Genomic DNA, 14,518 nt, shown 5'->3' with positions numbered 1-14,518 from the left:
CAAAGTCCATAATCCTAAACGAAATTTCCCTAATCCAACTCCCCCACCTCCAATCATGGATTAAATGTACAAAAGTGGAATCTACTAACCTGTTTGCAAAACGACAGCTCTTACTGGCCCCTGCCCAGAGGGCTTGACCTGGATTACTTCCGTTCCGCAGAAAAGGACATGTTTTCGATAATCCTCCAAACTGTGGGATTTCCAGGCTGTGGTGTTCTCCGTATGGGGCAATTGTGTCTTTGTGACAGGTGTACTTTCTCCTAAAGAAGATTATATTTTGTTGGTTGTCTGTGAACTCAGGTAGTTACTTAGAGTTGGTGCTTGCCAATTTCAAGAAAGGATACAAACCACAGCTAATCTGGTCCTAATGCCCATCCCATGAGTCAAAGGACTGTTCTTAGGGATGCTGATAATGCAAGCAGTGGTACATTTGATTACATTTCAAGTATTTATTTAAAATCTGCCTATCTTGCCCATACCAGGCCTGCACGGTTTGTTGTTGAAACCGGCAAAGAGTTAGCCATTGATGATTAAACAGCCAGTAACTATGGGGGATCAGAATTGGCCCCTACCCCCACTAACTAACCAAAAGAGCTTGGGATGGGAGGCCTGCCGCCAGAACAGGCCATCACCATAGACATCTCCAGTGTCTGGGTGGGTCCGTGCTAAACCCATTCTTAGTTGTAGTTACCCTTTATGAGATACATTTACATTTGTAAAGAAAATCTCCATCCTTAAAGGTATCTTCCTCCAAAAATGTAAAGAAAATCTCCATCTGTAAAGGTATCTTCCTCCCTGTATCAGGAAGAAGGGGGGGATAGCTTTACCTAGAAACTTATCAGAACAGAAGATGAGGACTTAAATCTGCGTGATAAACTTACCCATTGTTAACTGTGCTGTTTAGGCAATATGCTATCTGACTCCCACTAGGTTCCTATAGGTAACATCCCCCTGGAGTCTGGGTCACCATGGTAATGGGTGTTTGAGCTATTTTTTCAGGAACTGAAACCCTTGTCCACTTCAGGCCGGAGTGAGACCACCAACCCATCAACTGGGCCCTTTTGACGGCAAGAGGTTGGAACTCCACCCTCAGGGCATGCTAATGCTGCCATTCTGTGAACATGTGTCCTACGAAGAAGCATGAAGCCTGACTACGCCTGCACAGATCATCAATTACCTCATCTCTCCTCACCTCTGGTCATTTCAGACCACCTTGCCCCCTTCTCCATAAATACCCCCGAGTCCCTATTTTCGGGGAGGCGGATTTGAGACTTGTTCTCCCATTTTCCTCACTTAGTTGCTTTGTGATTAAACCCTCTCTCTCTGCAATCTCATCGTCTCAGTGATTGGCTTTCTGGGCGTTGCGCAAAAACGGACCTGGTGCGGTAACATTGTTATAATCTAAAAAGCGGCCCATTTTAGCAAAGAGAGCTGTCCCTTAATCACTCCCCGAAGATTCATTAAGCTCAGCACTATTCTAGGCAATGAAGGAGCCATAAAGCATGTATATAGTTATTATTCTTTGCCTTTCATTCACTCATCTATCCACCCATTCATCCATTCATTCAACAAATATTTTTAAGTGCTTATTCTGCATCAGGCACTGCTGTAGGTGCTGAGAATATCATAGTGAACAAGAGAGACAGAAATCCTGCCCTCATAAAGCTCAGGGAGCCAGGCTAGTAAATAACTAATTAAAATACAATAAGGTAAGTATTTGGGTAGTAGTCCCAGATGATCTGAAGATCTGATGCAAACAGAAGATCAGGAAAGATTTCCTGGACAATTAATAAATGACAGCTTGAGGGGCCGGCCTGGTGGCGCGTGGTCCGCTGTGGCACCAAGGGTTCGCCGGTTCGGATCCTGGGCGCACACCGACGCACTGCTTGGCGAGCCATGCTGTGGTGGTGTCCCATATAAAGTAGAGGAAGATGGGCACGGATGTTAGCCCAAGGCCAGTCTTCCTCAGCAACAAAAAGAGGAGGATTGGCAGATGTTAGCACAGGGCTGATCTCCTCACAAAAAAAAATAATAATAATAAATGACAGCTTGAAAGGAGAGTAAGACCAGCCAGATCCAGGAGAGGAAAGAGTTCTTGGAAGAAGTGAGAGAAAGAGCATGGTGTGCTCTGGGCGCTAAAGATAGCCAAGGATGTTCGACACTGAGTGTGAGGGAGAGGTAAGGAGTCCTACAAGTACAGAGATAAAGGAGAATGATGCCTTCATAAAATCTGTAAAATATTCTTCATGATCTTTTTGGAGCTTGCAGTGAAAGAGAAAGCAATGTAACAAGACAGGACCTCTTGTGTCTTTCTGGATGACCTCAGCTCTACTTCCATTAATAAGCACCTCTAAATAGATACATCAGTAATGTCTATCTTCACCTTTCCTCTCTCCTGGGCTCTTGTTCTGTATTTCCCAATTGTGGGCTGTTCATCCCAACCTTGATATCTCACTACCTTCTCCAACTCAACATACCGAAAATCTACATCAATATTTTCATCCCTTAAACTTCCTCCTGACCCTCTTCTTTCTCTTATGGTACCACTCTTTTGCTGAGTCGCTGGTTTCCGATCTCAGAAGCATCTTTGATATCTCCTCTTCCCATACTCTGCCCTCTCATGGAATAAGTCTTCACCTCCTACTGCTTCTTCCTTGTGAGCCTGCCTCACCGAGTCATTCTTGGAATCTTCATCTAGGTCCCAATGGTTTCACTGGCAATCACTATCTGACTCGTGGTGGTTGCTTTAACAGTGGATTAGCTGTAATTTGTTTAGCTCTCTGAAGTGCAAATACATGCCCTGGGTAACTTGAGGCTGCAGTGGAATCAATAAATCTTTCTTATGAATAAGTACCTCAACCACAACCTGCCTTGACCTCCTGAGTTACAAGAAAACCTCTCGTCCTTCCTCCTGTGTTTCTCCTTTACTCTCACGCTGCTACCACACTCACAACACTTCTGACATCAGATATGTGGGGTTTTTCCCCACAATGAGCAATTCTACGAGACCAGCTGGTTGTCCTACAATTTAACTCAATTCAGCTCAACGCTGACATTATCTACCTGGAGATAACGTTAGATCCTAAAGATTAAGGGCTCGGTCCCACACGACTGCTCCCACCCCACTTCAGATGTCAATTGCAAATCCACGTTGTTTCCTGTGCATCTGACTGATAAATCTGAGGTACCCGTGGCCCCCTCTTCAGGTTGGATTAATTTGCTAGAATGGCTCACAAAACTCAGGCAAACACTTACATTTACCAGTTTATTAAAGGGTACAACAAAAGATACAGAGGAACAGCCAGATGAAAAGATACACAGGAAGGGTCCTGAGCACAGGAGCTTCTGTCCCCGTAGAGTGGGGAGTTGGGACCCTCCAATATATGGATGTGTTCACCCACCTGGAAGCTCTCTAAACCCCCTACTATTGGGATTTTATGAGGCTTCCTCACATAGGCACAATCAATTATTAACTCCATTCCAGTTCTCTTCCCCTCTCTGGAGAATGGGGGGTAGGGCTGAAAATTCCAAGCTTCTAATCATGGCTTGATCTTTCTGGTGACCAGCCTCCATCCAGGAGCTCACCCAGAGTCGCCTCATTAGAACAAAAGATGTTCCTAGTGCTCTTATCACTCAGGAAATTACAAGGTTAGGAGCTTTGTACCAGGAACCAGGGGCAGAGACCAATATATGTATATACGTTGGTCACACCTCCTAACTGGTCTCTTCCCTCCAGCTCCCTGCTCGCCTTAGTCATCCCACACCACTTCCAGATGAATCCTATCAAAGACCCCTTTTATCATCTCACTATTTAATCAAAAGTCCTTAAGCTTTCCCATTGCCATTACTAATAAAGCTCAAACTCTCTTGCTAGATCGTCAAAACCACCACAATCTGAGCATCATTGGCTGTTATTCCCCTACACAAACTCCGGCTAAACCAGGCCACCTGCGTATCCTGTCATTGACTCTCATCCTTTGCTGGTATCGTCCCTCTCCTTTCCCTGATGGCTGTAAGACAGGATATTTAAGCTACAAAGAAAAGTAGTTCAGAGTTCAAAGAGGATACATTTCAGAGACAAAATAAAAATGTTAATAACACTTCTGGCTCCCAAATTTAAAAAGCACTGGAATTAATTTAAAATTCCATCAGTCTTTTGCTAAATGTTAATTAGTAAGATAACATGTCTTATTTCTAATTTGGAAATAGTATTATTATTTTTGTTTGTGTGTGAGGAAGATCAGCCCTGAGCTAACATCTGCCAATCCTGCTCTCTTTTTTTGCTGAGGAAGACTGGCCCTGGGCTAACATCCATGCCCATCTTCCTCCACTTTATATGGGACACCGCCACAGCATGGTTTGACAAGCGGTGCATCAGTGCGTGCCCAGATCTGAACCCCGGGCTGCCGCAGCGGAGCGCACACTTCACCGCTACGCCACCGGGCTGGCCCGAAATAGTATTATATTGATTTTAGTTATGCAAATTTAGATTCTCTCTCTCCTTCTAGGTAATAACTGAGGGCAAGGACTTTGACATGTATAACTTTTTATATTCCTCATTTTCCCTACTGGTATGTAATAGGTTCAAAATACATATTTTTGCTAAATGCCTGGATGAATTGAATAAAAATGTTTACCCAGGTTTTTCTATGATTGGCTTTTCAAAACTAGTTTTCTACCATGGTGCATTTTTACATCCTAAGGTGCAAGAAGCTATAAAATTTTTATTAGTGATCTGGAATATTCTTCAGAAAATTCCTTTAGCCAACATTGTCCCTAAGTCATTTCTTTAAAATTATGATATTCATCCATTGTGTGGATTTATCTGTTGCATTCCAAATGGCTTTGTAAAAGGGATAAAACCTTTTGACAAATCTCCGAATCATTGTACCATATTATTTTGAAATCAGCCTGTGTAAAGGCAAATACTTACAGATAACTTCAAATGTTTTTCTGCCTTATTAATCCACAATATACGCTTAGACTAATATTAGTGTACGTTTCTGCACACACAAACAGTGGTATTGGGAGCAGGCCGGTATTTGATCAACCAGAGATAGAAGTCATTTGGAGAGAATGTTCCAGAAATAACATTCAAATCAGATGATTTTACACAGAGACGATTTTCAAGTCTCTTTGACACTGTTCATGTATTAATGAGTCTTGTACCCGGCCTTTCTTGGAATCCCACAAAAGGATGGATTCACATACAAAAGTCTGGAGGTCTAAGTAGACTGGAGAGGGTTTCAGAAGGAAGTACACTCATCATCAACTGTTCAGTTGGCTTCTGGGACCTGGAGATCCTGGCTGCTGTGAAATGGAGAGTATCTTCTTTGTCTGTAATGAACCAGATGCTCCTCATGGTGACAGTGTTTGAAATGCTATGTCCCTGTTTGTTTATATTTCTGGGACCATTTGACTGTCAACTGTTTGAGAACAGGGGTCATTTCCATTCATCTGGGTGAATCCAACACACAACACAGTGCCTGGCACATAGCAGGCATTTTTGAACCTTTATGGAATAAATGGATGAATGAATGAATAAACAAAAGAAAAGGAGAAGAGAGTGAGAGAGAGGAGGAAAGGAAAACAGGCAGAGAGGAAAAGGTCTGACCTATCAACTGAGTATCAGCTTGTCTGACTGGATATAAATGTGAAATAGCCACTTAAGGAAATTCCTGTGTGTTCAAATCAGATCACTGCATACTTCCCACACATACATGTAAATTCAATCAGTAATTCTGATGAGTAGAGGGAGAGGGAAGAGGATTGTGGCAGAGTGAAATCTAACCCTCTCTCTCACAATTATCCCTAAGAGAATCCCAAAGAGAAGGCAAGTACAGTAGTGTCCCCTTACGTGGGTAGCGTATATAGTATGGATACTCTGGACAAAGGGATGAATCATGTCCCGAGGGTGACAGAGGGGGATGGAGCGGGACAGAGGGAGCTTTTATCAGGATACTCAGAAATGTACGCAATTTAAACTTATGAATTGTTTATTTCTGGAATTTTCTGTTTAATATCTTCCAACCACAGTTGACCACATGTAACTGAAACCACAGAAAGCAAAATCGTGGATAAGGAGGACTACTGTAGTTCCAAGCATAGGCTCTGAGGTCAAAATGCCTGGGTTGAGCGTTTTATTTTCTTCATAGAACTTATAACTGTTGGAAATTTATGTCATTTACCTATTTTCACGTTTTCTGTCTCCCTGCTAGAATGTCAGTTCCATGAGGGTAGAAATCTTACTTGCCTTGTTCACCGCCATATTCCCAGCACCTAGTAGAGTGTCTGCTCAATAGTAGGGGTAATAAACCTTTTTGAAATGAATGAATGAATGAATAAACAAATAACCCAAATCTCAGCTCCATTCCTTTAAAGCTGTGCGACATTAGGAAAATTACTTACGCTCTCTGGGCCTTAGATTATAGAGTTATAATCTTATAGAGTTGGAGATTGAATGAAATAACTTATGTAAAATGTTAGCACAGTACCTGATATATATAAAAACTAAGAAAAATTAGCTATTATGCCAAGAGAAAATTTCAAAATGTTAATAGACTTCCCCCATGGTATTCCCTTTTGCCTCTTGACGGCTTTGTGAGGAGCCAGAACTTGAAGGGGATCATTGCTTTAGGAGGCAGAAAAAAAGGACAGAGGAGTCCATAACTGGCTTTTGAGTTTCAAAGTCATTCATAAGTTTGATCATGAATTTTAGAGACCACCTGAGAGTAAGAACAAAGCTGTTCTGTTCACCATGCCTTCCCTCTACTACGTTTCTAGCTAAATAAAAATCCCTGGACTGGGAATTGGAAGAAAATCCAAAGGAAACTTAGATATTGTGTGTCCCTGAGAAAAGAGGCTGGCACCAAAGTAGGGCATGGAAACATTCTAGAAGTTTGTGGAAACTCAGAGCAAAAGGCACCTAGGTCTGCCTTCTTCTCCAGGTGTACAGGCTTGGCAAATTTCCCAAGCCCAGAGTAGAGTGAGAGCAACAGACAGAAGAGCTGTCCTAGACAAGATCCCCCTCCCCAACGCCTTGCACATTTATTAGTGATCTGGAATATTCTTCAGAAAATTCCTTTAGCCAACATTGTCCCTAGGGAGCCAGACTAGGATCTGGAGGACCTGCTCATCAATGGAGATAACTGTCTGTCTTATACCAGATACTTCACACTGCATACTTTCAAGGATGGCAAAATTTGGAGCCCAAATAAAAATTAAGCGTCGTTATAAAATAAAGTTAAGTTTCTTGCACAGTTGAGCTTTGGCAATAGGATGAGGCCAAGGAGATGAGGAGATGGAAGACCCTACAATGGGCATGCGCTATGCATGAGAGTACCCAGTAGAGGAAAAAGGTGACGAGGCCCCAAAATTGAAGACAGTGGCTTCACCCAGCTTAGAATCCTTCTCCTCACTCCTATGATCCCTCATTTCTGGGAGCAAACGCCACCTCTAACTGTGATTCTTTCACTTGCCAGCTAAGCATCCCTGGTCGCTTTTTACCTCAGTGTCCTCATCTATAAATTGGGTATTATAATAGCTCCTAGTTTATTTGGTTTTATGCCATGATGAAGTGAGATATAAAAGTTATTCCTATAGCGATGCCAGGAGTATTTGCTATTTTTCCTCTTACATAAATAAAGACTTCTATATATGCAAAGGACAATTTTGCACATGGGGACAAAAGCAGCTGAGACACATTTGTGGACAAATGCTCTAGGAATACCTGTGCAGTCTCAGGAACCTAACTCTAACCTGATTGCTCAATCAGGATCCTTTCCACAAATAGGTATGTGAGCAGGAGGATCTACGTAGGTTGTGTAATATTTAGAGCATGGGGTACTTGGATCTTTTTGAAGAAATTAATGAAAAAGAAATATATGTATTTCTGTTTCATGTGTCTATCTCTAACATTGACTTTTATCAGTACTTAGATTACATAGACACGAATGCTGGTGACTTTATTTTTCCAGAAACAGACCTAGGAAAAGCCACTTAATATTTAAGGTCAGTTTAGGTCAATTTTACACATTTGTTCAAAGGCAGCATTGTTTGCCAGTTCTACTTCTGGGGAACTCACTGAGTTTTCCTCAGAATCAAGGCAAGTACTGGGCACCCGAGTCAGTAGACCCAGGGGAATAAACACTGCTGTCAGTTCTCCCCCGATTTCTCACGGCCATGCTCCCCGTCGCCAGTCAGAGAAGCCATTCTTCATCGGCAGGCTCCTGGGAAATAGGAGACAGTTCTGCCCTTGAGTGGAGGGGATAGTTTTTCTCGGGCTTGAGGTTTGCACAGTGGGTACTATGGCAACATTCTGGATGAAAGATGCGATCAGTATGCAAATCCCCATCACTATCATTATAAGGCAGTTAGATTTCAACACATTAAAGAGGTATTTTGTAATCAAATCGAACAGAGTTATGTTTACTACATTTTCTTGTCTCAATTTTAAATTAAGCAGACCCATTTTTAATGTGAAAGCTGCTTGTGTTGAACAGTTTAGGAATAGATAATGACTCCATTAACATTTAAGTGATGTTAAAAAGTTTTGTGTGTGTGTGTGTTTCTTGTCTTTAGCCATTTGAAAACAGAAAAATGCAACAATTTGTAAGCTCAAAAGACAAATAGTTTCTATTTTTGCGTTGCTGTGTAGTCTCTTCTCCCATTACCATGTCCTGTGCACTTTTTTTTTTTGCCTAAAGAATATTTCATAAATAATGCCTTACTGATGACACAAATTCAAGTGGACTTTCCAAAGTACAAATGAGAACAAGGACAGATCAACCATAACTAGAAAATTGGTTTTCTGCTCAGTGAGATCAACTAGAGATACGATTCTGAAGAAGAGAACTGTTACACCGCTTTTCCCTGAAGGGTCAACTCAGTCTCCTTTCCAGAGGAACCTGGGGCTCAGTTTTCCATCTATAGGGTACAGGGCTAGAGAAAATCTCTACACTCTGCCAACTGTGAGAGTTGGTGGTTTTGGGTTGTGTTTTATTCGGATAGGTATGGAAACAATTCTCATATTTATCAAGAGATTGTGCAACAAACAGTATAGTGCTCTCACCCTCTGAATCCAAAGCACCATATTCACCCCATCCCTCAGGCAGTTAATTAGTCACATGTTGTGTTAGATTTTTCTTCTAGTTTCGTATTTATTGTGGCTTGATTCTTATATTGTTAAATGTTTCCTGTCTGTATATATTGAGTCTCCACCTGCATGAATAGGCTGGGTGTGTCTCCCTCCCCGATCTCTCAGCATCTTAGCATGATCCTGGTATAAAGCAGATGAGTTGATGTTGATCTGCTTTGCTAACGCTTGGCCTAGATGTTGAGCAGGAAAGAGGAAGCACCATGACAACTGCCTACCTGTGAGCATGCCTTCATTCACCACGCAGCTTCCATCAATCAGAATAGCATCACATGGCAATGAAAATTTTCCGGGAAGAATAAGAATATCTCCAGGGACCAAGAGACGGGATTCCAGCTCCTGCAAACCTACACGATAGCACAGTTTCCGTGACTAGCTGACTTTTTTCTGTTTTTGCTTAAGAATGAAAATGAGCGAGAACTCTTATCAACCTGTTGGCCAAGAGTTACCCTGCATGCTGACCTGCTCCAGCGCCTTTCCACTCGACTGCAAATTCCCAGAGAACCAGGATTAGGGAATTGGTTCCCGGGCCATAGCAGAAGGTTACCTCAGCAACAAGATCCCATCTTGATGCTAGTACCTGGGACAACGTTCTGCCCACAGAAGATACTCAAGGTCGACGGAGAAGTGCCCCTTTGCTGCTGCTGACTGTCTTTGCCTGGGTTCCCCAGCCTCTGTGTCACACTCTGTTCTTGGAGTGGGGCCTAGTGTAAACCCTCCAGACAGCTTCAGCTGCCCTAGGGTACAGCTCCTTACTCCTTGCAGGGAGCCATGGCCACCCCAACCCAGACTAACTCAGAGCAAATGGCAAGTGTCCAGACAGCCATCTACAAGCCTCATTCAGGCCTGGGTTCCAGATTACAGATCAAAATGTATGATGTAGGGTCTGCGATGGTTTGTTGGGCAAATCAAAAAGCCTTAAGAAGGCTTACCCAGTATCATTCAAGCAAGTGAAATACGTAGGGCAGAGGGAATTTGAAGGAACCCAGACATTGGGTAGAAACTGTTCAATCAGGGCTGGATGAGGGTGAGGCAAGCACGGTACCGAGGGCACGAAATTCAACAAGTCGATCTCTCTCAGGGTCCTGCCGGGAACAGGTGAGAATTTGCATATCCTTGCCTCTCTAAATTTTGCATCTTAGATGCCTTGTTTGCCTCACCTTAGCCCCAGTCCTGAACCCAATCACAAAAGACTTTTTTCTCTTTGACTAATAATCAATAACAAATGAGAACAACTCCACCCTGAAATATTAGGATGCTGAAGATGGCAGAACATCTCACTTACCTTTGCCTTTTACCATAACTGTAACCTGGACTTTGTTGTGATCCTCCACAAGGTTGTGCAGCTTAACCGATTGCTACCAATTTAAAGTCAACATTTAAATATTAGACGGTCCATATCCCGAAAACCACACAATCTCAATACAGTAAATGCCAAGTCTGCTGTCACAGCCAAGCTGATTCTGGGCAAAGACTCAAGTTCCACTTTTGATATTCCTGCTTCCCTGCCCCAGCCTCTACCCCACCCAACCCCTATTAGCAGCAGCAAATATGTTCATATGTTTAATGCTATTTCAATCCCAAGAAAAATAATGCCCAGCCACTGACCCCACCCCCAGGACCCAAACTAAGGCACTGAGGCTTCACCTCTGGAGGATGCACGATTAGACTGGGGATGAATGAGACCACAAACAGGTTAATTCCCCTCTCGGTGCCTCAGTTTCCCTGTCTGTAAAATAACAAAGCTGAATTTGATCTGTAAGTGGCTTTCCATTGTAAGAGCCTGTGAATATTTGCATTGTTTTGATTGTATGTGGAACAGCCATTTCCTCCTTTACAAACTGGTGGATTTTCATATTGGGTAAGAGTCTGCATGCTGGAGTCACTCTGCTCTGTTTGGAGTCCTGGTGCTACCCCTTATGATTTATTTAGCTAACTTCCTTTTCCTCTTCTGAAAGTGGAAATAATAACTGCCTGCATTTTATGAGGTTGTTTTAAGTTAGTTAGTGCTCATCTTAGCTATCCCTTCGGATAGTACTCATTACTATGGTAAGAGCTCAATGAGTGTTAATGATTAATAAGAAAGCTGCTGTTGAAAAAACAGTTGTCTGAGTACATCAGCTGGAAAGATTCTTTTTTTTTTTTTTTAATTTTTTGTTTATTGCAGTAACATTGGTTTATAACATTGTAAAAATTTCAGGTGTACATCATTATACTTCTATTTCTGCATAGATTACATCATGTTCACCACCAGAATACTAATTACAACCCATCACCACACTCATGTACCGAATTATCCCTTTTACCCTCCTCCCTCCCCCCTTCCCCTCTGGTAACCACCAATCCAATCTCTGTCCCTATGTGCTTGTTTATTGTTGTTATTATCTACTACTTAAGGAAGGAAATCATATGGTATTTGACCTTCTCCTTCTGACTTATTTCACTTTGAGGGTATAATGCAAAGTGGAAAGATTCTCTTGAGGTAGAATTCATTGAGATACGACTTGCGCAAAGCGGAGGAAATAGAAGACAGGAAGGCAGGTGGGGAGGGGATGTTGTCCATGCAGTTCCCCATATGACTGTAGGGGGCGCCATAGTCGGAGGGAGTGCGATGCTGGGCTAGCTGGAGCATCCCTGGAAGGCACTGTCCCTCTCTGTATGGATGTCAGTTACTTGGATACCTTTAAGTAGAGAGGTCTGTATACTGTCAACAGTACTTAAACATAGCTTAATGTAATTCAGATATAAAACATTTCCTCTTAGATGTTACAGTAAATTATTTTTATCTGTTCTGTTGACGATTCTTAATGTTACAAATGTCACCAGGCTGAGACAAGCATTACACACAATTATGCAGCTTTCCTCTTGAGAGAACGTAATGAATTTAGTGTTAATATTTATACAGAACAATTTATTATTTAATTCAGTTTTGCATGAAAAGGTAAACTTCAATCATTTGGACTAATTGAGTGGAAGAAGTGATATTACTGTTGGCACATATTCATTGCCATAAATTGACTTCCTGAGGCTTGTCTGTTGGGGCTCCATTTTAATGATGGATAATAGTGAGAAAGTCAGCCGTGGTTCTGTGGCAAGAACACTGGATTCAGTCAAGATTCCTGAGTCGTGGGTCAGGCTCGCCACCTAATCAGCCATGTACTCATCTATAAGAAATTTCACCTTATATGTTAGTCGTTTCCTCTGTAAAGAGATGACATTGAATTGGATCATTTTCAACTTCCCTTAAACCTCTAAAATGACATGATATTGACTTATTTTGCATATCAGAGATTTATTCATAACCCCTAAGGCTTCATAGACGAAATATCTAGGGTATATAAAAGACTCAAATTATTATTATTTTTAAGCAATTTAGAACATTAAGCAGCTACTATGTGCCAGGCACTGTTGTAGGCACTTGGAATATAGTGCTTGATTTTTTAATCCTCAAAATAATCCTATGATGAAAATGTTATTATCCCCAATGAATAGAAACAAAGCAAAAACAAAAAAACAGGGGCTTCAAAATGCTCCAGTAGCTTGCCTACAATGATTTATTTACTAAGGATTAAGATCAACAATCAAACCCAATGAAACTCGTCTGACTCTCAAGCCTTTTCTGTTGATGAATATGTTCTCCCCAAGTGCTTGAAAACAGCTTGTTTCCTTTGAGAAGATAAACATCCTTCTTTATAAATTTCTTTAAGTTCTTTTCTTGCTTAGCAAACTCTCTTTATCAATGCCATGATAACTTCAGCCTAGCTTAAGAGGAGGATAATCAACACATTTGGAAGTAGTGAAGTAGGAGTTAATAATGCCTGACTGTAATTCTCAAAACTCATTATGGCAGAAAGCTGGATTTGTTTATCAGACTTGGCATTCTGTGTAGCCTGCCATGCTTCCATGCCTTTGCTCAAAGCTATTCCCCAGAATGTTCCCCCTGGTTTTCTACTAGCAAGTTTCTGATTCTTCACTTAAAGCCCTGCTCAAATGTCACCTCCACTCCACAAGTCCCTAATATCCCCAGGAAGAATGAATTGTTCTGCTCTCTGTGTTTCCACCTGCGTTACTGTACTGATCACATTCCATTACAGCTTGCTGTCTTCTTGTCAGGTCTCTCCTGCAAGTCAGGCAGTTCAAAGAAGGGACCATGTATTCATCTATGTATCCCTGTGGTCTATCACATAGTAGGCCCTCAGCAAGTATCTATTTAATAGAACTGAATTATTTTACTCCTCCTAACAACACTAGAGTAGGATAACGTAAGCATCCTCTTTGAGCTAATGTACTCAGAAACTCTACAAACACGGGTTTCTATGACAACCAACCAGCTAGGAGAAAGCAAGTGCTTGATGCTTGCCATGATTTCCAAGCTCGCTGCCTGATTTTCATTAGGTCCCCTCTGGTTACTTCAGTCCCTGTTCAGTGGGACCAGGATTAGTTTCCAAGTCTAATTTGCATATTGTTATTATTCAGCATCAGTTGCTGTGTGTCCTTGTGTTTGCTGTGGCTGGATTTCCTCTGGAGACGAGTAATGAGAGCATCAACTCAGGTTTCTCTTGAGCCCGGCTCAGCCACGACTGGAGGCAAAGTACTATGGGCCCCGTACACTCAGTGCTATTTCTAGCAGCCGCCGTGGAGCCAGCAATGGGGGGTGCAATACAGCTCAATGTAAATAGAACTGAGTGGCAAAGTTTGCACCTATACCCTCACCAGACTTGTCAGAAAGGGACTGCAGCAGGTGTTTCTTGGCTCAGGCAAGGTAAGCTCTCTCTATGCAGCATGATCTGGACTAGAATAGATGCAGATTCCACTCCTGCCAGCAGCTCTCCTCTTCCAGTTTTCAAAAGCGTGTCTTTGTTTAGCTAGGTCTTTAATTCAGTGAAACGGTGAACTTCAACGTGGCTCAACAGGATGATTTAGAGATTGTGGCAGATGCTCCTTCTTCCATTCCTGCCAACCCCCTTCCCCAAATCTGCTTTTTGTTATAAAATTATCAAACAATCATTTACCGCTGCAAGAAAGCTCCCAGGTCACTTTGAGATTCTGCTCAGTGGGGCAGTGTGTAGTACTGAACTTCGAGTCAGGAAACCCGGGGCTGAGGTCTATAGCCACTGCTACTGGGTGAGCCCCTCCCTGATGGCCCTGTCCCTCCCTCGCAGGTGGTGGGATGATAAACAATCATATGTGTGTCATTTTACAGTTTGCCATGCCCCACACTAGCACATACGTCATGGATGTGGGAGCCCATTGTAAACTGTAAAGTGCTAGACAGATACTGATTGTTGAGGACATATGATTTAAACTGCAAAGATCCAGTTTCAGGAAACTGGCCCATTTTGTATAGTGTTACAAGATGCCTTA

General features: G+C 42.2%; 1 protein-coding gene across 1 annotated transcript in view; it reads right to left on the bottom strand.

Moving 5' to 3' along the window:
- ATP13A5 (ATPase 13A5) overlaps positions 1-14,518 on the bottom strand; it is a 110,233-nt gene that overhangs the window by 57,299 nt on the left and 38,416 nt on the right. Inside the window, exons 8-10 of the mRNA XM_087439409.1 lie at positions 10,440-10,512; positions 9,373-9,501; positions 90-260 (exon numbers count right to left, since the gene is read on the bottom strand). Coding sequence (XP_087295535.1) covers positions 90-260; positions 9,373-9,501; positions 10,440-10,512 — 373 coding nt within the window. The remainder of the gene's footprint in view (positions 1-89; positions 261-9,372; positions 9,502-10,439; positions 10,513-14,518) is intronic.

The sequence above is a fragment of the Ceratotherium simum genome, chromosome 15 (genome assembly GCF_057802395.1).
Source record: "Ceratotherium simum simum isolate JZ-2026a chromosome 15, ASM5780239v1, whole genome shotgun sequence".
Classification (NCBI taxonomy): domain Eukaryota; kingdom Metazoa; phylum Chordata; class Mammalia; order Perissodactyla; family Rhinocerotidae; genus Ceratotherium; species Ceratotherium simum.
Note: the sequence above shows the minus strand (reverse complement) of the source record. Positions and strands in the feature narration are given on the sequence as shown.